We start from the raw sequence: 23143 nt of genomic DNA, 5'->3' as shown, positions 1-23143 counted from the left end.
AAGTGATCATCATGAAACTTTACCAAGTTGTAGAGGAAGTCAAAACTGAGAAACCTATTGAGGTCAAAGGTCATCTTGAGGTTCAAATTTCTGAAATCGTAATTTTTCATCCGATTGACTTGAAAATTGAACAGAATTTGCACATTGGATCACTGAATTTGGAAACCAACTATTTGAGGTCAAAAGCTCGAAGGTTAACTTCAGGTCAAACTTCTAAAATAATAAATTTTTATCTGAAAAATTGTCAATTTACATCTGATTGACTTTGTAATTAAACAGCAGTTGCATCGTGCATCACTGAATTTGGAAAGGAACTATTTTTGAGGTGAAAGGTCAAATCAAGGTCAAACTTCTAAAATAATCAAATTTCATCTGAAAAATCGTCAATTTTCATTGGATTGACCTGAGCTTTGATTAAGATCGGCAATTTTAATCTTAATGAAATGGAGAATTGATGTATCCATGACAACTTTTTTTGGGGGGGGGGGTGGACTTTGCAAGTATCGTGCTAAGCACGACTTCTATCTTTGTTTGTACAAGTCACAATTTTAAACCGATCTTGATTCAACAAGGCCACAGGTCAACAACTTACGTGAGATTTCTAAAATGCTCAATTTTCGTTGACAAGGGCACTCGGTGGAGCGGGAGGTTAACGATTGACTTGAAATTTGAAGAGGATTTGCATATCAGATTACTGAATTCAACCAGCATTTATTTTCTGGTAAAATTTGTTTTAGGGATTTTGCAAGTATCGTGCTCTGCATGACGTCTTTCTTGCTTGTTTGTTTGTGTACAGGATATCTCAAAAAGTTGTAGATGGAATCGGATGAAATTCGGTGGAGAGGTTAGGTGTGTGACAATGACAAATTGATTCGATTTTGGTGAACATCCGGATACGAATCCAGATTCTAGAATCTTTAAAATGATTCTTCACCATTGAGAGATAGGGCCAAAAACAATATAGAGCACGATATCTCAAAAAGTGATGGATGGATATGGATGAATCTTGGTAGACACGTTGGGTGTTTGACAAGGAAGAACTGATTCAATTTTTGGTGAAGATCTGGATCCAGATCTGGATACTAGAATTTTAAAGAGTGATTCTTCACCATTTATCGATAGGGCTAAAAACTATATCGCATGATATCTCAAAAAGTTATGGATGGATTCAATGAAACTTGGTGGACAGGTTGGGTGTGTGACAAGGACGAATAAGATTCGATTTTGCTGAAGATCAGAATCCAGATACAGGCATAGGTATGCACTCTACCTGGAGTTCCCTTCTCGTTACTTCCGCCACAGAAGGTGAAGGAGATTATATTGTTGCGGATTCGCGCCCGCCGGCGTGCTGACGGCCACGTAACTCGAATCGCGGCACGTCGCCCACCGGACGGACAATCCAGTCGTGACCCTCTCGGACTAATGCCGGGAACCAGTCATGGGTGGACCTTTCGGTCTCACCGCGATCGAGCCAATCAGCCCCCGCGTGGGATAGGGTTGCTCGCCAAATTCGACCTACCTAAGTACCCACGCGGAGGGTAGACCGGGCGATCGCACCTCGCCGCAGGTCGACTTCGGACACGGGCCACTTAAGCGACCCGTTCCGTACTATCGGGATAACCGAGCGGTGTTATCGTCGGCCTCGACGGTTCGATTAATTATCGGGCGTATTCAGCCCACTACCAACCCTTTACGTGAAGCAAGATGAGGATTCAATGAAAGAAATGACGAAGCGAAGCGGGAAACAGTTCAACACAAAAGCACATTTATTCGCGATGAACGGAAAGCACACATATACAATTCCACCAAAAGCACATAGAAAAGAAAAACACAATGCAATTTACACAAAAAGCAAATGCGACAATGCAGATCTAATACCGATTACGCGAGCACACGGCAACACTTATACAATTTTACTTCACAGACGGCGCCGACAACACGCATTCCCAAAAACCAAGAAAAAGAACAGAGAACCCTCAAAGATGAGGCGGGCCTGAGGCCGAGACCGGGTCAGGCCTACCCGTATGGTGATGAGACGCGGAGCGGCGATGGTGCCTCAACTCCGTGGGCCTCGCGGGCAGTGTCTGGTAGGGGGTGGGAAAGGGGCCCCCTTGGTCGCACTATCTCAGCGCGGGGGGAAACAGGAGGGGGTTGCTGATGCTCGGGGTATAGAGGATTTCCACTCTGCCTCGAGTCCCGCGACGAGCGTCTCCACCTCGGCCAGGTCGCGCCGTCGGCCTCCCTGGTGTGCAGCTCCCTGCACGACGCGAGCACCCCCTCGTCTGCCCTCGCCGCCTCTCCACAGCTCCGTCCCCTCCGTTCCGACTCCAACGCACACGACGACGACCAACTCCTTCTGGCTTCTTCTTCCCAACTCCACCGCCCGCGAAGTCTTAACTCCTTGTCCACTTGACTGACGAACGCGGTCGCTTCTATCAGCCCCGTGGCTTCGCTCTCTCATCTTTGACCCCCTCCCTTCGACCTTTCACCTCGCTCCCCATTGGCCCGAGAAAAAGTGGGCGTGAATGCTTTTTGATCCATAAATTTGCATATATCGATCGCCCTCCAACGCCCTGGGGGCGGGGCCAAATCGCCCCTCGCTCACCGATTGGACGGAACAAAAGTGGGCGTGTGTCGTTTTTGATCAGTTTTTGAAGTGGAAAATCCGTGGTTTTGTACACGCTGTTCGGCGCGCGCCCTGCACGAGTCCAACACCGGTACCCACAAGCGGCGCAAGAACGGTGGCGATGCGACGGTTGCGAGGTGTGACGTGAAGCGGCGCCGCGGTGGGTGGTTGATGTGGTGGTTGGTGGTGGTAACAATGGCGGTTGGTCCAAATTAAAGATAGTAAAAGAAAAACGGCTATCCTGAAGAGTCGCAGCACGCATAAATGACATGTATTCCCACTAGACAACGGGTTTGGGCCTAACTACACATGTACTTACCGAGATATCTCACCTAAGGGACCTGAATGATGGTTTGCGAATTTGGTAACCACAATAATATTTTCACCCCTTTCTGTCTATTTGTCTGTGTACAGGATGTCGCAAATACTTGTGGACGGATCCGGATGAAATTTTGTGGACAGGTTCAGTCTGTGACAAGGATGAACTGATTAGATTTCGGTGAAGATCCGGATCTGACTACTAGAATTTTAAAAGTGATTCTTCACCATTCAGAGATTGGGCCAAAAACGATATATAACACGATATCTCAAAAATTTGTTGATGGATTCGGACGAAACTTGGTGGACATGTTGGGTGTGTGACAAGGAAGAATAGATTCTATTTTTGGTGAAGATCCGAATCCGAATCTGGATCTAATATTTTTTTAAGTGATTCTTCACCATTGAAAAATTGGGATAAAATGATATATCTAGCACGGTATCTCAAAAAGTTGTGGACGGATTTTGACAAAACTTAGTGGACAGGTTGGGTGTGTGACAAGGGCGAATTGATTCGATTTTTGTGAAGATCCGAATCTCGATCTAGATGCGAGAATTATTTAATTCTAAAAGTGATTAGATTACATTGAGGGATTAGGCCAAAAAACGATACATAGCCTAATATTTCAAAAATGTATTGATTGGGCCCGATATGTTCTCGTGGCATGACGTGGCGGAGGCATGACGTGGCGGAGGCATGCGCTCTACCAAGTGCCCTTTTAGTTTTCAATGCATTGGGTTTGATTCCTGTCGTTACTTTGTGGAAGTTTCCACACACTGTGATGAAAAGCCGCTCTGTTGGGGATTAATTTTAGCCACGGAAACATTCACAACTTGTCATGAGTGCCCTATTACTCTGTGTATGAGCTCAACCATCACTTTCTGCAAAGCAAAAGTTATTCCTGAACGTCCTCTTCTATCACTGATCAATTGGTGGAGAATTCAGTAATATTTATATTAATACAAAATATATAACTGGAAACCATTTCGAGCAAAGGTCAAAGCTTTGAAATGTCTTTGTAGCCAGGGATTGCTTTATGTTTACACTGAATTTGACCACCTCTGTCCCCTCCCCTTGCCCTCCTCTCCCCAAAATGCATGAGACTACTTTGCCCCATTTGAGTAGTAGTCTATGCTACTATCAAAGTACCTGGGTCTGTTGATATCCAGTGGCCCACAACTGGGTTCTTTATGCCCATTCAGATCTTGAGGGCCCCGTTAGGTTGTGAACATGAATGCTTAAAGTTCATCATAATGAGGTGAAAATGTGTTTCTGCAGACGTTTGGCATCCATAGATATGTCCACATCTTATTCTTTTGGTCTTTCCTGAATAACACTTCAACTTTGGAAATGCCTTCAAGAGAAACAGTCGAATGAGCATTCCAGCCATGGGTCAATTTAACCTTGCCTAGAACCAAATGTTCATCTCACCATCTGTTTGAATCTAGAGTAAATCTATCATAACAATGGATGGAATCAACAGAACATTGACAGAGGTGTGGTGACTGCCTGGGAAGAAAGGGGAAGCTGATGTTTCAGTTGGTAACCTTTTATTGGGAAGCTGACGTTTTTGGTGTTAACCCTTCAAAAGGAAGAAGATGGGATAGGGGAGAGGGCTGATATAGGGTGGCGGTGAGTCAGAAGTGCATGCTTTAGAGCGGAGTCAGGGGTTGGGGAGAATGTTGGGGTCAGAATAGCTCCTTTTGATGAGGGTCTTTGTTCAGGGGTTAAAAGTGAAGGAGTCTTGGACATTTTATGGGGCAGCTCCTTCGTTAAATTCTTCAGACTTGGTATCTTGGGGTTGTTCATTAACCCTTGGTATTGATGGACCCATGTTATTGATGGTTTGGTGGATCCGTGGCTCCTTGTGACAGAACGCTAGTGCATATTTTTTGTTGTTTTTAGGCCGCACTCACAAAGCGAAAATCAGGGTTAAGCGATCGGTCTCACACATGCGTACACGCATACGTACAGTGGGGAGAACAAGTATTTGATACACTGCCGATTTTGCAGGTTTTCCCACTTACAAAGCACGTAGAGGTCTGTAATTTTTATCATAGGTACACTTCAACTGTGAAAGACAGAATCCAAAACAAAAATCCTGAAAATCACATTGTATGATTTTTAAATAATTAATTTGCATTTTATTGCATGAAATAAGTATTTGATACATCAGAAAAACAGAACTTGATATTTGGTACAGAAACCTTTGTTTGCAATTACAGAGATCAGACGTTTCCTCTAGTTCTTAAGCAGGTTTGCACAGACTGCAGCAGGGATTTTGGCCCACTCCTCCATACAGATCTTCTCCAGATCCTTCAGGTTTCGGGGCTGTCGCTGGGCAACACAGACTTTCAGCTCCCTCCAAAGATTTTCTGTTGGGTTCAGGTCTGGAGACTGGCAAGGCCACTCCAGGACCTTGAGATGCTTCTTACGGAGCCACTCCTTATTTGCCCTGGCTGTGTGTTTCGGGTTGTTGTCATACTGGAAGACCCAGCCACGCCCCATCTGCAATGCTCTTGTTGAGCGAAGGAGGTTGTTGGCCAAGATTTCATGATACATGGCCCCATCCATTCTCCCCTCAATACGGTGCAGTCATCCTATCCCCTTTGCAGAAAAGCATCCCCAAAGAATGATGTTTCCACCTCCATGCTTCACGGTTGGGATGGTGTTTTTGGGGTTGTACTGATCCTTCTTCTTCCTCCAAACACGGCGAATGGAGTTTAAACCAAAAAGCTCTATTTTGGTCTCATCAGACTACAGGACCTTTTCCCATTCCTCCTCTGGATCATCCAGATGGTCATTGGCAAACTTCAGATGGGCCTGGACATGCGCTGGCTTGAGCAGAAGGACCTTGCTTATGCTGCAGGATTTTAATCCATGACGGCATAGTGTGTTACTTCTGGTTTTCTTTGATACTGTGGTCCCAGCTCTCTTCAGGTCATTGACCAGGTCCTTCCGTGTAGTTCTGGGCTGATCCCTTACCTTTCTCATGATCAATGAGGCTCCACGAGGTGAGATCTTGCATGGAGCCCCAGACCGAGGGAGATTGACCGTTATTTTGAACTTCTTCCATTTTCTAATAATTGCGCCAACAGTTGTTGCCTTCTCATCAAGCTGCTTGCCTATTGTCCTGTAGCCCATCCCAGCCTTGTGCAAGTCTACAATTTTGTCCCTGATGTCCTTAGACAGCTCTCTGGTTTTGCCCATTGTGGAGAGTTTGAAGTCTGATTGATTGAGTGTGGACAGCTGTCTTTTATGCAGATAACGAGTTCAAAAAGGTGCAGTTAATACAGGTAATGGGTGGAGAATGGGAGGGCTTCTTAAAGACAAAACTAACAGGTCTGTGAGAGCCGGAATTCTTCCTGGTTGGTAGGTGATCAAATACTTATTTCATGCAATAAAATGCAAATTAATTATTTAAAAATCATACAATGTGATTTTCAGGATTTTTGTTTTAGATTCCGTCTTTCACAGTTGAAGTGTACCTCTGATAAAAATTACAGACCTCGACATGCTTTGTAAGTGGGAAAACCTGCAAAATCGGCAGTGTATCAAATAGTTGTTCTCCCCACTGTACATGTCTGTATTTTATTAGTCTCTTTTCTTTGGAACTGCTTGTCCGATTGACATGAAGTTTTTGCCATTGGTGTGACTACTGATGTAGAATGTTTAAATGACAATTATGACATCACATGTTACGTGGTGTGGTGGCCATGTTGGAAAAAAAGGAGAAACGTTGGACCTCTGTATCTCCAAAACTGCTCCAAGGAAAAAAATTGAAACTTGGCACCTGTCAAATACTCCCAATGGGGAATAAGTGTGATTTTCAGCTTTCCTGGAACTTAGTTCAGGGGAGCTTATGGGATGGCACGTCGTCCATCCATCCACAAATTCTTGCAACTTTTTCTCTGAAACTACACATATGATTTTGATGAAACTTCACCACAACCTTCATCACCTTGTATGTACCAAAGTTTGTTCATGGCATTAAAAAAAAAATCAGCCTTCAAGGGGCTGTATGGGAGTTGCCCCCAGAATAGGTATTTGCTTTCTTCTCAGAAACTACAGATGATTTTATAAATCTAGTCCAGAATTGCTTTTTAAATGATAACAGGCTGACTCAGCCTCATCTCCCGCAATGAGGCTGAGTCTTTGGGCCTCTGACTCGATCACCGCAGGTTGGTTGATGGTCTTTCTGTCTTCCACCGTCTCCTCTCCAGCCTCGCCCCCCACCCCTGCTCTCTCTGCAATTTGTCCCCACCACATTTCCGCAGGGCGCTCAAGGTCCGCCAACAACCCCCTTCTGGTAAAACTACCAAAATCACGAATCACTGCTCACCTTCACTCTTTCATTCCTCTTTTTTCCCGCCTTTGGAATAAACTCCCTCACTCTATTCTTTCCCATTCTTCCCTTCAGGCCTTCAAAACAACTGTTCACCACCACCTCTTATCATCCCCCATCCAAATCCTCGACCTTTTCTACCCCCGATAATCCACCCAAGCCCATCTCCTTCAAATTCCCTGCTTTCCTTCCTGAAAGTCCCTGTAATGTCCATCTTCTATTCCCCATGTTCCCCATCCCATCCCTCTCCCTTCCACAGATCACCTAATGTCTCTGTTCCCCACTATTTTGTCCTTCCCACTCCCACCCCTCCTGTCTCATGCCCCCCTTGATGTGCGTTGTGTGTTAGCTCTCATACGAGCCTCGACAAGGTATACAAAAAAAAACAGGACTCGGTAGAGTGCATACCTCCACCAGGCTGAATAGTTTACGTTTTGTATCCCATTGATAGGCTGGATCTGCACACAGACCTGAACCAAAATCAAATCAGCTTGTTCTTTTCACCTACCCAAATCATCCACCAAGTTTTGTCATAATCTGTTCACAGCTGCTCACAGAGAGACAAACATACAAACATTTTTTTTTTTAATTCTCGTATCCGGATGCAGATGTTCACAAAAATTGAATCAATTCCTCCTTTGCAGACATCCAACCTGTCCATTAAGTTTCATCTGAATCCACCCATAACTTTAACAGTTTGAGATATCCTGCTCACAGACAAACAGACATACAACAGACAGGCAAAACAAAAAAAAAATGGGGGGGGGGGGGGATAGTGGTGCAGTGTTGGACTTCTTTTTCAGTTCAGTGTTGGACTTCACTAGAAACGCCCGCTTCCTTCAGAAGTAGCCTGGGGGGATAGTGGGGGACATGGGGCAAATATATTATGTGCCTTTGCTAATAATCCCCCCGTCTGCAGCAGGGATCCGTAAACAACTTGCACTGTGGTACGTGTGCATGAAAAATCGTAAGTCGTCTTTTTTATGTACCCATGACCTGACCCTGTAGACTACCAACACATATGCAACATTTGTTGAAGATCGGGCCAGCTCTGTTTTTTTTTAAATGACTTTTCAGATATAACACATACAGAGAATTGCCTTATTTAATATCGTGGGATGGTCCCAAGATGGTGGAGGAAGTAGAGAAAGGAGAGCATTCAGGGACAAGTGACAATAATATAGTATGAGCGAGTATTCTTATCAGAGTTAGACTTCAGGATTAGAGACTAAGGATATTGGATTTCAGGAAGACAAACTTTGAGAGTAAGAGGAGAGGGTTAGGGCTCTTTGTACTGTACTGGAATGGGAGATGCTTAACAGGCAGACACGAGCGGAAGGACAGTCGAGCCGAGCTGTGTTGCACAGTGCGAGCGCGGGCGTACTGTGCCCGCGGCTCCCCTTTATTCCGTATTCGCACACTCACGAGCCAGGCGACTCCAGCATTACTACGACGCCTCAGACGGCGCACACACCCTATATCCCTTGCAGATACGATAACCACCACGACCACCCCTCCCATCATCACGCCCATCATGCATCATCATCATGCCCCTCCCCGTAGGCCCGCAGACTACACCACACTCCTCCCTCCTAAAAGTATGATTATTAAATGACCACCAATATAAGAAGCATTATAAAATAAAATGACCAATAGCGAAGTATAATAGCACACCACATCATATAATGTGTCGATGCGAGCGAGTGGAGCAGCAAAGGCCAGGTTCCAAAGACGGAGGTGCACAAAGCACCCACCAAATTCTGACCGCGTTACCGATATGAAGCAGCAAAATGAGAAGCACAGCAGCACTACGCAGCAAAAACGCCCCCAGGCGGCCCATGCTGACATGGCCCCGCCGAGGTCGTGACGACCTTTCGAGCCAACCTCCCCCGGCACCATCAAACGCCTCCGGCCCACTCCCCCCAGGCAGACCCGACGTAGATAAACATTCCGAGGCCGGAAGCCCGCCGTCTGGAAGCCGTGGTGCCAGCCTTGATCGACCTTGGCCGGGGGCGCTGAACAGCGCCGCTGGCTGTATGCATTTAATGCTCCAAAACAACTCACGCACCACAATCAGTTGAGACGCCAACGCCCGTCCAAACGGCCTTGAGCGAACACAGAGAGCTGCGCTCGCAACCAGAGGTGGGGGTAACGCCGACCAGGGCACCAATCTTGGTCCTGAGTCGACCTCCGAGACCCACATGGCCGCTAGACGGGAGCAACTCCACTTAAACCACACTGCAATCATAGGCTCGTTATAAATCACTACGAACATTATTCGAAGTATTGCAAACTCATTTTTCCGTACAGCGCTTTTTCCTGATAAAATCCCAGCACATGACAAAGCAATTACCTGTGGCCTGGGGCAACTGGAGGCCAATAAACCCTCTTTATTCGCCCCCACATCACATTGATCATAACACCAACTCCATTGACTGATCCCCGCCAAATCCACTTTCACACGAGAACTGCTGGCATTTATTTCAACAACGTTAAACTGCATCACTAGAGCAAGGAAAAACATATATGCCCTGAACAACAACCCACAACCCACATCACGAGTCCGTTTCTTGGTTGTCGACTTGATGTTGCGACTCGCGACTCCCTTTAACGCCACGGGCTCACCGCCACCTGTTGAAGCTGCCTGAACAACACTGACGCGCATTGCCTCACGAACCCTGCCGAAGCGCGGGAACTCATCGCGAACGAAGCGCGGGAACTCATCGCGAGAGCTGATACGGCTCTCGCCGCTCCTGAACCGCACATCACCGCCGCAGGCAGCAACGAACGGTCGCTCCCGCTGCATCGACGCGGCCCCCGCTGCCAGAGCCTCGCCCTCGGTACTAGACGAAGGTCTCGAAGAGAGCACTGGCACATCTGGAGGCACGAACCGGAACCCGTTCCGACCCAAAAGGGTCCGGCTCCTGCTCCGGCTCGCCGGCATCGTCATGCCCCGGCTGCAGGCTGATCTCCAGGTCACTGGGGTCCTGCTGCGGTGCCCCTTCGCTCCCGGTGCGACCGTGCTGCGGTTCCCCTTCGCTCCCGGTGCGACCGTGCTGCGGTGCGCGCCCTCGTCCCGCACCGCTAGGCGCGCGAGCACCCTGCGGCACTTGTGCCATCGCGCGGACTCCGGGCTGCGCGACCTGCGGCACTTGCGTGGTCACCGCGTGGCCCTCGGGATTAGCCGCCATGCTCCAGCTGGAGCTACTCATTACGTCCTGGCCAGCCATGGCGCGGACATCCGTGAGTGTCTGCTCGACAGATGAAGCAGTCGCGACCGCCGAGTCGAATGTGATGTCGGTCAACCGTAGGATGGCTGCTCGCAGACCAGAAATAAAACGATCTCTGAACCGTGCCGGACGCTCCTCTGTCGTGAATTTGCACGGCACAGCCGAATGCGATGCGCGGCCAGCACGAGTGGACTCAATTCGACACCCGATCCGTGCCTCGCTCACTTCCCCCCCGCCCCCTGCCACTGATCTTGTCATCTCCGGATCAATTGCAAGCAGGTTTCGACCCGGGACGGAAGGATCGCTTCGCACACCGCCATCTATGACCGTAACAATGGGCGATGACCCTCGGCCCACACACCGTAGACGACCTCGAGAGCTCAGACCGCCGTCCGAGTGATTGCATTGCCACGCTCGCCCACGACCCGCGCCGCAGACCGTGCGCATGGCCGTGCGTGCCTGGCCCATCGCGATGACCCCTAGACCATCTGCTGTGCCCCGACCATCGAGACCTCGGACATTCTCCAGAGCTTGCGTGACGTCCCACGCCGCGTTCGAGCCGAAACGCGTGTCCTCAACAAAACGAACAGGAAAATGAACCAAACGAACGAACGTTGCCCACTCGACGTGGCCGAAGTCGATTCCGACGAAGGCGGGCACGCGTACGTTTGCCGTGCACCGACCCACTGCCATGTTCGCGCTGGCGAGACCTTTGGCTCCGTAGCTTGGAACCGCACGGGTCATTTGCCGCCCTTACACACGCCGATCCGAAGATCCTCGTTCGCCAACTGTACTGTACTGGAATGGGAGATGCTTAGCAGGCAGACACAAGCGGAAGGACAGTCGAGCCGGGCTGTGTTGCACAGTGCGAGCGCGGGCGTACTGTGCCCGCGGCTCCCCTTTATTCCGTATTCGCACACTCACGAGCCGGGCGACTCCAGCATTACTACGACGCCTCAGACGGCGCGCACACCCTATATCCCTTGCAGATACGATAACCACCACGACCACCCCTCCCATCATCACGCCCATCATGCATCATCATCATGCCCCTCCCCGTAGGCCCGCAGACTACACCACACTCTTGATTGCAACAAAAGAACTTTACCTGGCAGCACTGAAAAGCAAAAAACAGCTCAACAGAAAGTGAAAAGGGTTGAAAATCAACCCAAATTAACTTCATTTTTCGTTACACAAGCAGCAGAACCAGAAGAGGATCCCAGCACATCTGCTGGTGCTGCTACTGCTGCTACAGGAAGACTACAACCTTTCTCTCATGACTCTTCGCCCCCCTGGGAAGTTTGGTCGAGTCCCCCTGGCAATAAGTGACGGCCAAATGCATCATCCACACACATGCAGAGACAGACACCAAATTGTGTATCTCAGTGTGATGACAGGGGTCCCACTGGGCCACTATTGAGTTTTGCATAGGGCCTCACTCCCCCCACCCCCACACTTCTTCCCATCACAAATTTAGGTTGATAAACTTAGATTGAATTGATATTTTGTGTATGTAGCACAGTTGTAACCAATACAGTGAATGTGAATCTTCTGGCCTGACATGGCTTGTAAGAAAGAATTTGAAAGGTTAACAGGGAGGAAACACATCATGGAAGAGATCAAAATTGGGAGGTGGAGATGGATGTTGGTCACGTGTTGCACATAGAGGATTAATATATACCAAAATAGCAATATGCTGGGCACCTGGCAGGAAGAGAAGGGTTGGACGGCTTAGAGAGACCTGGTGAAGTACCGGCAAGAAGGAAATGAAAGGAATGAAGGTCATCTGGAATAAAATTGGAATGTGGGTCAAAAAACCACCGAAAATGACGAAAGTTCCTAACAAGCTCCATATGCCAGTTGGCATTATTTTATAAAAAGCAAGCAAGCAACATGGAGTGCAAGCTTGATGTGCCTAATAGCCTCCTCCTCCATCCAAGTTTTTGTGTATCTTTTTGTGTATTAAACACAGCATTCTCATGCCCACATGCTCTCCTATCCCTGACCCCAATGATGCACCTACCGCAGCCACACTCCCATCCACCCTTTATCAACCCTCGCCCTATCCCGTCTTCCTCTTTTGCTCCAACAAAAGTTAGTGCCTCATAGCTCAGCTTCTCCTTGCTTCCCAAGCCATTTAGCATACCTCAATCAACGTTCTGTTGATTCCATCCATTGCCCAACCTGTTTGCCAATGCAGATCATTACTAGTCCTCACAATAAAGTTCAGTTCTTCATTCCAACTCTGTACATGACAATTATGTGTTAAGCTCTATCAAAAGTAATATCCATTTTTAAACACTGATAATGGTTTATTTGTTTTTCTATCGCTTATGCCCTTTTATAGGCTTATGGGCGGCAAGCCTTCTTAGAACTACAAGCTGACCTCCAGATGCTTCTACGCCGTGTTACCCTGCTCGAGGAGATGGTGTGGCCTGGTAGGCTGCTGACACATCAACGTAGAAAATTCAACACCAATAAGAAAAAAAGGGGGCTTTCGTTTGGAGACTCGGTTGGACAATATCAAAAGCTGTTTGCTAGATGCGGTTTGCAATATCAAATGCTTTCTATTATAGCGGTCTCGAATAGAAAGCATTTGATATTGCAAACCGAATTTGGCTATTTCCAAAGGTTTCCATTCGAAATTGGAATTGCCATATCAAATGGGGTTGGCCATATTAAATGTTCAGATATAGACTAAATTGGTAATAATGACATCTTTAAAAAAGAGATTTGGTTCACTGTATCAAAAACTTTCCAATTGAGGTTGGATCGGTGTATCAAAACTTCCCAGCTATTGAGTTGGCTATATTTCAACCTTTGACATAAATTTGATTGGCGATATAAAAAGCTGTTTGATAGAAATCGTCTTATCTCCGTTAAAAGCTTACCATTGGAGATTGGCATGGCTATATTTATAGGTATGTATTTGGTTATTCCAGTACAAAACTATCTTTCTGTGTTGGTGGCAGAAAAGAATGAAAACATGAATAAAATGGTTCAAGTTATTCGCTGTAAAGGATCACAAGGTCCTGACATTTTGGGCTTTACCATTCAATGGATCAAAAGAGAGAGATGAGAAATGGTACATGGTTGATATAAGGTGGGTGATGTCAACAATGACCTCACTGTTGACATGCTACAGGCGAACTTTGCAGCTCATCTGTAGCACATCAACATTGAAATCATTGTTGACATCACTCATCCAATATCAACGACTTTCAATCCACCCCCTCTCTCCTTCTCTCTCTCCCTTTTGGACCAGCAGAAGGTAAAGCCCAAAACATCAGTACCTTGTTATCCTTTATGGTGGACAATTCTATTTTATTATTTTTTTAAATATCTGAAGCCAGTCATACTGTGTGTGGTGAGGGGAAAGGAAGGAACTTGCAAACATATCAGTTGCCGCACTGACACCACCTGGTGTGGTTGAATATTTTCAGAACCCCTGCCACTGGAGGATCTAGATTCACTGGAAGACCTCACACAGTTGGATATGAGATCGGGTCAGATGCCAAGCAGACGACAGACCCTGAGAATGAACTCTGAAGAGTGACATTTCCACGTTAGGTTCACTCAGACTACCCGTTAGCATCCAAGACTTTCAAATGGGTTTACGAGGATGGAGTGTCTACATCTGTTAATGCCTCATTTGCACCATGAAATATATCATTCCAAAAGGCATAACCATTGTGAGGTGTTCTCGGCCACGAGCAGAGCTGGCCATATCTACTTTCTCGCAGGCTGCAGCAATGTGATTAAGAAACTGTATGAGAGAATGCACAATATAATTTGACAAAGGGCTGGGATTATAATGACATTACTCAACCAACAGACTGTTCCACCCTCTGGAATGAGATGGGAAATGAGGAACATTTTACTGGCCTGGTTGATGGTGAGGTTTCCTTACGGAAGCTGGGATTTATGCAGGTGGAGCTTAAGCCATTCCAGCATAGGAACAGTTCACGGTGTGAATGAGGAAAAAGTATCCAACAGCGCTACACTTAGACCACGCTGAGCAGGAGCCTTCAGGCAAGGGTTAGGGGTAAATGGAAGACTCATACAAAGACCTTTTACATAAAGTACCCACAAGGAGTGGGAGGGGAGAGAGAGTGGGTCAAAAATTTAACCATTTGAACATGTCTAATAAATACATAGGCCCCTTGCATGTCCACAATTTTAATTCCTACATCATCCAATGTTTCTTTCATACTTCATTGAACAATGTCCTTATGATATGAAATGTCTAAACCTGAGAGTGCTCTCCAACTTGGGTGTCATTGGCCTGTCTTCTTTAATTGGCATCAGCCCTGATTGTGAATATTTCAACCATTATTACATGAATCAGGAAGTGCATGATATATTGAGTCACAGCCATTGATGGACTGACACCTGGAAATAAAAAACATTTTGCCATTTTATCATTTAATCTTTCTTTCCTATTTTGTTTCATCTGGGGGAAGCATCTGTAATGGTTCAATGGCTGGTAACAAATTTAAATTTGGTTTGAGATAGTGCAATGGAGTACCTAGTAAGTTAGACTTTACCATTTTATTGGGAATACCAAATGGGGTACAACAGTATGATTTTGTCGTGTTTTTGGAGTCAACCACTTCCTTTAAATGTTGATGTTAAAATTTGTGAGTTTATCTTCAATCACTATTAAAAAGTTTATAACCAGGGTATTTTCAGTTAAATTGCTGTTGCCTGTATAAGAAATGTAAGTAGGGTCTGGAATGTATTGTACTATCTGGACAACTTTACCTTTTAACCCCCAATATCAAACTACTTGATTGTTTGACCCCCCCCCCCCGCCCCATCTCAAGATAATATAATCACATAACTACTAAATCAGTCAAAAATCATTTTTGTAAAATGAAAAATAACCTGCACTATCAAATAGATAATAGTCATTTTATTTAATGTAAAATGTCATCCCTCTTCAAAACAGCTGAAAGCTTTATTATATAATTTCCTCGTTCTCCTTTGACTTTCATGATGTAAACAAAAATTATATTTAAAGATAAAATGATTCAATAAAAAACTGTAAACGAAATCTCTTTAAACAATAATTTTGAAAGCTGGTACTAATTATAATGAAACTTGCATTGAGTATATTCTTTTTAAAAACTTTCAATGGCAGATTGAACTTAGGCTACATACATTTAGGGGAGATTGGAAGATCAGATTACTTGCCAACTTTGTAGTTCTTACATCATGGAGAGACATCTTCGAAAACATTTACATTCCCCCAAAAAATTTAAAAAAATGTTAAAAGTCTGCATTGCAGTCTCAAACAACCATATTCTCTCTGAATGCTTCTTGTTTTAGAAGTTATTTGAAAGAATATTACTCAATTCAAGTTTCATACTATTCATACCAGCCTTTTTTAATTCTCAATTTCAGAGATTTTCCAGTTTTATACGAGGTTAAAAATGTATTTTAAAAACAAAACGTCGTACTAAATACAGCAAAAAAAACACAAATAAAATTAAATGCAAAATCCTATATTAAATACAGCGAATAAAAAGCACATTCATCCCCCCCTCCCCCTCCCCTATTTCACCAATGGTGAAAAAATAGTCATACTTATGATGAATCTTTCAATGTTCCTGTTTTGGAGGACAATACAACTTGAAGACATCGATATTAGCAAGGAAAGTAGAACCCCCCCCCCCTCCCCCTTCTCCTCAACCCAAATATTATTCATTGTGACATTTGTAATGAGGATTAAAAGGTTCAATTATAAGCAACATTTAAAAAATATATATTTGATACAATACAAATTGTCCCCAAATTGAAGAAGCCCCAGACCTCAGAATTAAACGAAAACACAATTCACACAAAGGAAACATTATAATTTTATTATTTATTTTAAAAGTATTTGTAATTCATCGAAATGTTGCTGTTGCAAAAGCCAACCTTTTCCATTGGAACAAGTAAAAAAGTTTAGAACAATTAGGTTGAATAAAAGATTTTTTAGGATTTAAATGCCACAATAACTAAGAAGGAACCAGGAGTCAAGGGAAAAGAGGTCTCCACAAGAAAACACCCATTTCAGGTTTTCATACTCTTTATGATGCACTTTAACTCACCTGGAACGTTGTTCCAGGGAGTTAGTTTATGGGATGGCGCGTCATCCGTCCGTCTGTTTGTCCATCCGTCCACAAATACTCGTAACTTATTTTCTGAAACTGCACATACGATTATGATGAAACTTTACCACAACCTTCATCATCCTGGATGTACCAAAGTTTGTTCATGGCATTAAAAAAAAAAAACTTGGGCCCTGAAGGGGTCTATGGGGGTTGCCCCCCAAAATAGGTATTTGCTTTCTTCTCAGTAACTACACATGCAATCCTGATGAAACTTGACCACAACCTTTATCACCCATGATGCACCAAAGTTTGTTCACGGCATTAAATAAAAAAATTGGGGTAGAAGGGGATTTCTTCCTTGTGAAATTGGTACATTTTGCTGATTCTGTCCCAAGTTGACTTCTTCCTCAGTATCCTTATTCCACCAGGTGAGTGCCCAGGGGTATTGGCCCTATTTTTTATGATTGCAGTTCTGCAGTTCGGTACTTACAGAGAACTACAAAACTGTGAAAGAGCAATAAGATGATGACACAGCAGGCCATGGTTTTGATTAATTTTATTGAATTACATATTTTAAAATATAATCCTTTATCTGTTTCTTCCATTGAATTGCCAAAGCATGAGTAAACTAGAACAGTACTTGGTAGAGTGCATACCTCTGCCAGGCTAAACAGTTTACATTTTGTATCCCACTGAAAGGCTGGATCTGCATCCAGACCTGAACCAAAATCTAATCGGCTTGTTTTTGTCACCTCACCAACTCATCCATCTAGTTTTGTCATTACCTGTCCACACCTTTATGAAGTATCGTGCTACATATCGTTTTTTGGCTCCATCTTTCAATGGTGAAGAATCACTTTTCATAAATCTCGTATCTGGATCCAGATCTTCACCAAAATCGAATCAATTCGTCCTTGTCACATAACCAACTTGTCCACCAAGGTTTGTCTGAATCCATCCATAACTTTTTGTTATATTGTGTTATATATCGTTTTTGCCCGATCACTCGATGGTGAAAGCACCTTAAAAGATTGTCGGATCCGGATCTTCACCAAGATCTTAACAACTCTTACTTGTTACCCCCACAAACTGTTCACTAAGTTTTGCCCGAATCCATCCACAACTTTTCGAGATATCCTGCTACATACCATTATCTACAGACCGAGGCCCTATCTCAATGGTGAGTGAAAAATCACTTTAAAAATTCTCGCTTCCAGATCCGGATCTTCACCAAAATATAATCATTTCGTATCGTAAATTAAAATGCCTCCTCAAGATACAACTACAAAATTTGATGACCATTTAAAGAAAAATAAATCAGTCAAGCATCCTTTTGCAATATACAGTATGCTAATTTTGAATATATCTGAGAAAAAAGATGGATTATTGTGCTCCTCACCAAACAAGTCATACACAAAAGAATATGAAAAAAATATTCCATCTGGCTTCTTTAACTATACTAAATCATCAGTAGTTGATAAATATAATGACTCCAATTTTATGGGAGAAAAGATGAGGCAAAATGAATTGTTGAAAGATTAGAATAAGGTATACTTCTTGTTTTAAAAGTAAGTAATACACAGTAATAAGAAGTAAGTAATACACAGTTATGACGTCAATAATACACAGTAAGTCTACCACAGTAATAGGCATCCGTAACCACTCTTGACCATGTTGTGGAACTCGGCCGAGGCCCTCACTTCTTTCTTCTTTTTTTTTCTTCCACCCTCACCTTTTCATCTTTATTCGATTTTAAATTCGTTTTCTCAGCAACAACTTGAGTGAATAACATGAAACTTTCAACAAAGGAGGACCTACCCATGGACATTTTAAAAACAAAGTTACACGATGATTGGATGAAAAATGCAGCCGACATTCCAACATTCTGCAGGCATGGGTTGCAGGGCTGTTCACTTATCGGGAATAAACGGCCTTGACCTCGCTTTGCTCGGTCTGGGATGAAAAATGATTTGCAAATGTGTTCTTATGTGCCAGGGAAGTGTGGTTAAAATTCATTTTGGTTTTAATGCAACATACAGTAGAAGATAAAGAAACCTTTAAAAATACACAAAAATGTCCAACGTATACGAACGGAAATATGCACAATTTACACCTACGTGAAATGAGAAATGAAAATAAACACATCATGTTGTTTGGTCATATCAAGATTTATATATCAAGTTTGATCATAACTATATGATAAACATGAAATCAACATGAGAATGTCAACTCATGTGCAAGATATGCCTCCGGAGGCTCGAAGAAGGGTGCGGTCAAAAGTCAGTTACCAGCTCAGTATGTGGTGTGACCACCATTTGTGTTGGACACATGCTTGGCAACAGTGCCTCGTTGAGGACACGATATGATTGAAAAAGGCTGACGGATGTCATTCCAGATCTGTACCAAGACCTGCCGAAGTTGGGCCAACGTCGCCGGTTGGTTTTGAAAATGGCACAATCGTCATTCTATTTCATCCCACACATGCTCTATGGGAGAAAGATCAAGTGAAACAGCTGGCCAAGGAAGTGTGGGAATGTTCTGTTGGTGACCACTCGTGCGACGTGAGGGCGTTCATTATCCTGTTGAAGTGTGATCTGTCGTCCATGAACCTGCAGGAATGTGAGAACGGAGAACTTCAGAACGGTACCGCATACCTGTCAAATTGCCATTAATGGCCTCCAGTTGGGTTCTGCGATGTGTGGTGATGCCTCCCTATACCATCACACTTCCATCTCTGAACGAAGAATGTTGCACAACACAAGTGTCATCAGGCATGGTGTTGGTGTAACGGTTAAGGTGCTTGGATTAAGATTATAGGGTCTTGAGTTCAATCCTCTGACGGATCATTGAATTAACATCGGGTATGGTTGACTCAGCCTGTCATCCTTCTGAGGTCAGCAAAATGAGTATCAACATGTTGGTAACAGGGGCATTGCAACAGCAGCACAGCCACGCCCCCAGAAAATGATGCAACCAACCAGCTACAAGCTGCATACGAATAAATAAATAACATGCATCAAAAACATGCCTTCCCATTGATAAACGCGAGAACGGACATCACCATTCTCAAGATGGAACCTCGACTCATTGTCAACACCAAGCTAGGCATGCATGTCAATGACATGGCAACAAAATTGGATGTACTGCTGGTCCTCATGGTCGGATGGTATGCTCACATAACAGATTCCTGACAGTTCTGGCACTGATTGGTCACGAGCAAGGGATACTGCGAGCTGTCAAACCTGCTGTCTGGAACCAATTCCTTAGGTGCTCCAACCAGATATGGTTATCCTGCCAACGTGGTGTCACACGTGGCCACCCAGAACGTGGACAGTCTCTGATGTTGCCAGTTTGTTGATAACGTCTCCAGAGTGACAGAGTGAAAACATCCTGAAATGTGTGCGTGCGTGTCACGTCCGTCGCCAGCACCCAGCCTTGCCGTGCACCCTCTCGCGAACAGCCCTGAACGCCAATCGACGTCTGGAGGGCACTGAGATAGTCTGTCGCAGGTTTAGACCCTCGTGTTGCGACATGAGCAGTTCCTCACACTTCCCGAAACTGGTGATGTCCAGTGACCCACACGGTCCGTCGTTGACTGACCCGTGCCTCACTCGTCGGCACTGCTCACACCCACACACGAACCACATGCATGCTTGCCCAAGCACTGGGAAGGACGAATTGTCTTGTTGTTGGCACTGGTCAGACACCCACGCGCACACCACACGCTCGCTTTCTTCTCCTCTTTTGCACGCTTACACCCGCTTCTTGCTCGCTTCTCGCGCTTAGTTCTCGTTTTCTTTCTCTCTCCCTGGCTTTCTTTCACCTCCACTTTCCCTCTCTCAGAACGGACCTCCAATTTGTTTTATATCAGTGGGCCGTTTCGGCGGTGCAGTGTCCACCCCATTTGCGCACGGTTACCATGACGAAACGTGCGCTCTCAAAAAAAGGCAGGCGTCGGAACTCGCGAAAGAAATGTGTGTGAACGTGTCTGTCGTAAAGAAAAAAGCTTCCCATAAGAGAGGGGATCTATCCTTTACCCTTCTCAACGCATCACATTTAAGATCCCATTAGACATGGGGATGGGGCTGATCTGAACATGAATTTAAGGAAATAACTATCTGAGGACCTGGATGTGTGGATGCATTCATCAGACCGGATTGTGAAATCCGTAACAGTATAAACCCCTTAGGAGAAGATAAGGTTTAGAGACCATTGCCATAAAATGGGGGAAAACAATGCTTGTAATTTAAATTTTATGAACCCAAATTGTATTCCAATGATGTTCAATAACAACACTGTGGTACTCATCGATTTATAAATAATGAGGTTGTACTGGTTGTATCTCTGCCATTCTATGTACAGATGAAAAACAAACCTCTTTTATAAAATCAGTCACACTGATAAACCCATGTGACAGACGAAGATGATTTTAAAATGATTGCAAATTCTCGATCAGATCTTGCTAAATATTTAAAATATTTCACAACTCCACAAAAAGAGTTTAAGAAAGAATGAAGAGTTGGATCCTGATGTGAGCTACCTGGTGGATAAGTAGAATTATTAACCAGAATACTTTAGATTATTTTGAAATATGTAATTACTGCAAACACATTTACAATTGTGTGTTGGTGCCCCTGTCTCACGCCGTACTGAGCTTGACGCCATGGAAACCAAGGCCGACACAATCATTGGGATCTCCCACGATGAAGCCGAGTCTCTGGGTCGATCACTTTCCCATCACAGACAGGTTGGTGGTATCTCTGTCGACCACTGCCTCCTTTCTGGTCTTTAACCCTCTGTCTTTCCATGCTCTGTTATCCCCACCCCCGAGGTTTCGGACATGGTCCGCCAGCAACCCCCTTCTGGCAAAACTCTCAAAATGCAGACTCACTGCTCAACTCCACTCATTCGTTCATCGTTTATCCTCACCTGTGGAAATAACTTCCACATTCTCTTAAATCTCATTCTTCCCTCCAGAACTTCAAGCCTGCTGTTCACCCTCATTTCAGATCATCCCCCATCCACAACCATGATCTTTTTTATCCTCATTAATCCTCACCCCCCCCCCCCCATCCCAAGCCCTCATCCTTCAAAATTTCCTGTTATCCCTCCTCAGAGTTTCCTTCTGTATCCATCTTGTACACCCCATGTGTCCTCTCGTGCCCCCCCCTCCCATACCCATTGTTTCTCCAAGTTTCCCAATGTCTTATCCTTCAACTCTGCTGTTGGTGTTTCTCCCCTCTCTCTCCTGTTCCTTTTATCCTGTTGTGGCCAAATCAATGTTCAGTGAACCAATTCTAGCTCTTCCACAAGTCTCAACTATGTATTCAGAAAATAAAAAAATTGTTAACTTCTATTCTTCAAGGTCCACAAACATTGCAAAACTCCTTCCTAATATACACAGTGCAAGGTCCATAGATAAGCTTGGCAGGGCCCCGACCCTTGATCGCTTGCAAAGGGGTTGATACAGAACGGCAGGCTTGGCAAGCGATGGCCAGCCGCTTGCTAACGGAACATATGCTTGATCTCGCTCTTACTGAAGTCGCTCCCATCACCATGGAAAAACACACACACACGCACACGCACACGCACACACGCACAGTTCGAGACCTGGGGAGGGCTTCGTGACACCTTCTGAAACCTGCACATGGAGATAACGACCAACAACACACACCTGTCAAACACATTGAAGCAGAAACAATCATCATCATCATCATCATCATCATCATCATCATCATCATCATCATCATCATCATCTTCTCGTGGACTTTTTTGTTTCACAACCTACATTTTCCATCAAAACTTCCTGAAACTTGGCATATATATGTAAAAATACCCTGCGCAGACAGTAACCATCTCCGATTTGGAAAATTCCTCCTAGAAAAAAAGTTATGACGTCAAAATATCTCCGCTAATGGAAATCGCCTCAAAAATTATCTCCGAAACTAGGCAAGCTTTTTGAATTCTGTTTGCGGAAATCGAACAGGACATTAGCAGAGATGAATTGCCGCACAAAGGATACATCACTATGACGTCATATCAATTTTTATGACGTCATTCCTATTTTTTGTTTCACAACCCAGAGTTTTCATCGGATCTTCGTGAAACTTCCCATGTATATGCAGAAAGCCCACGCGCAGGCAGTAACCATCTCCGATTTTGGAAATTCTTTCGAGAAAAAAAGTTGACGTCATAATATCGCCGCTAATGAAAATCGCCTATACCATTATCTCCGAAACTGGGCAAGCTGTTTGAATTTGGTTTGCGGGAATCAAGCCGGGCATTAGCACAGATAATTTATCGCAAACCTGATACATCACAATGACGTCATCATTAAGAGGGACGAGGATCTCAGCTCATTTGAGCTTGTTCATGAGCATGATGGGTAGAAAGGGCGTGTTTTTAATCTCACTCCCCATTGGTCGCCCAGTTCTTGTCCTCGACGTCCATTGGTCGTTCGCTGTTCATTCACACAGAACGTGCTGTGGCGGTGCAAGTGGGTTGTTGGCGCAACGTTTGGACGAC

At 44.7% G+C, this 23143-nt stretch overlaps 1 protein-coding gene across 5 annotated transcripts in view; it reads left to right on the top strand.

The window, feature by feature from the left end:
• LOC147028597 (uncharacterized) overlaps nt 1-14949 on the top strand; it is a 136745-nt gene extending 121796 nt beyond the window's left edge. For 4 of the 5 annotated variants that reach the window (XM_085879176.1, XM_085879178.1, XM_085879175.1 and 1 more), the window contains 2 exons: nt 12868-12958; nt 13964-14949. In XM_085879176.1, the coding sequence (XP_085735302.1) occupies nt 12868-12958; nt 13964-14076 (204 nt within the window). In that variant the 3' untranslated portion in view covers nt 14077-14949. Of the gene's footprint in view, nt 1-8209; nt 8258-12867; nt 12959-13963 lie in introns of all 5 variants that reach the window. The other variant, XR_015057613.1, reaches the window with a different exon arrangement.
• Nucleotides 14950-23143: the final 8194 nt, after the last annotated feature.

Source organism: Eptatretus burgeri, chromosome 4, assembly GCF_056783735.1.
Source record: "Eptatretus burgeri isolate ZD-2024b chromosome 4, Ebu_testis_v1, whole genome shotgun sequence".
Lineage (NCBI taxonomy): Eukaryota > Metazoa > Chordata > Myxini > Myxiniformes > Myxinidae > Eptatretus > Eptatretus burgeri.
Note: the sequence above shows the minus strand (reverse complement) of the source record. Positions and strands in the feature narration are given on the sequence as shown.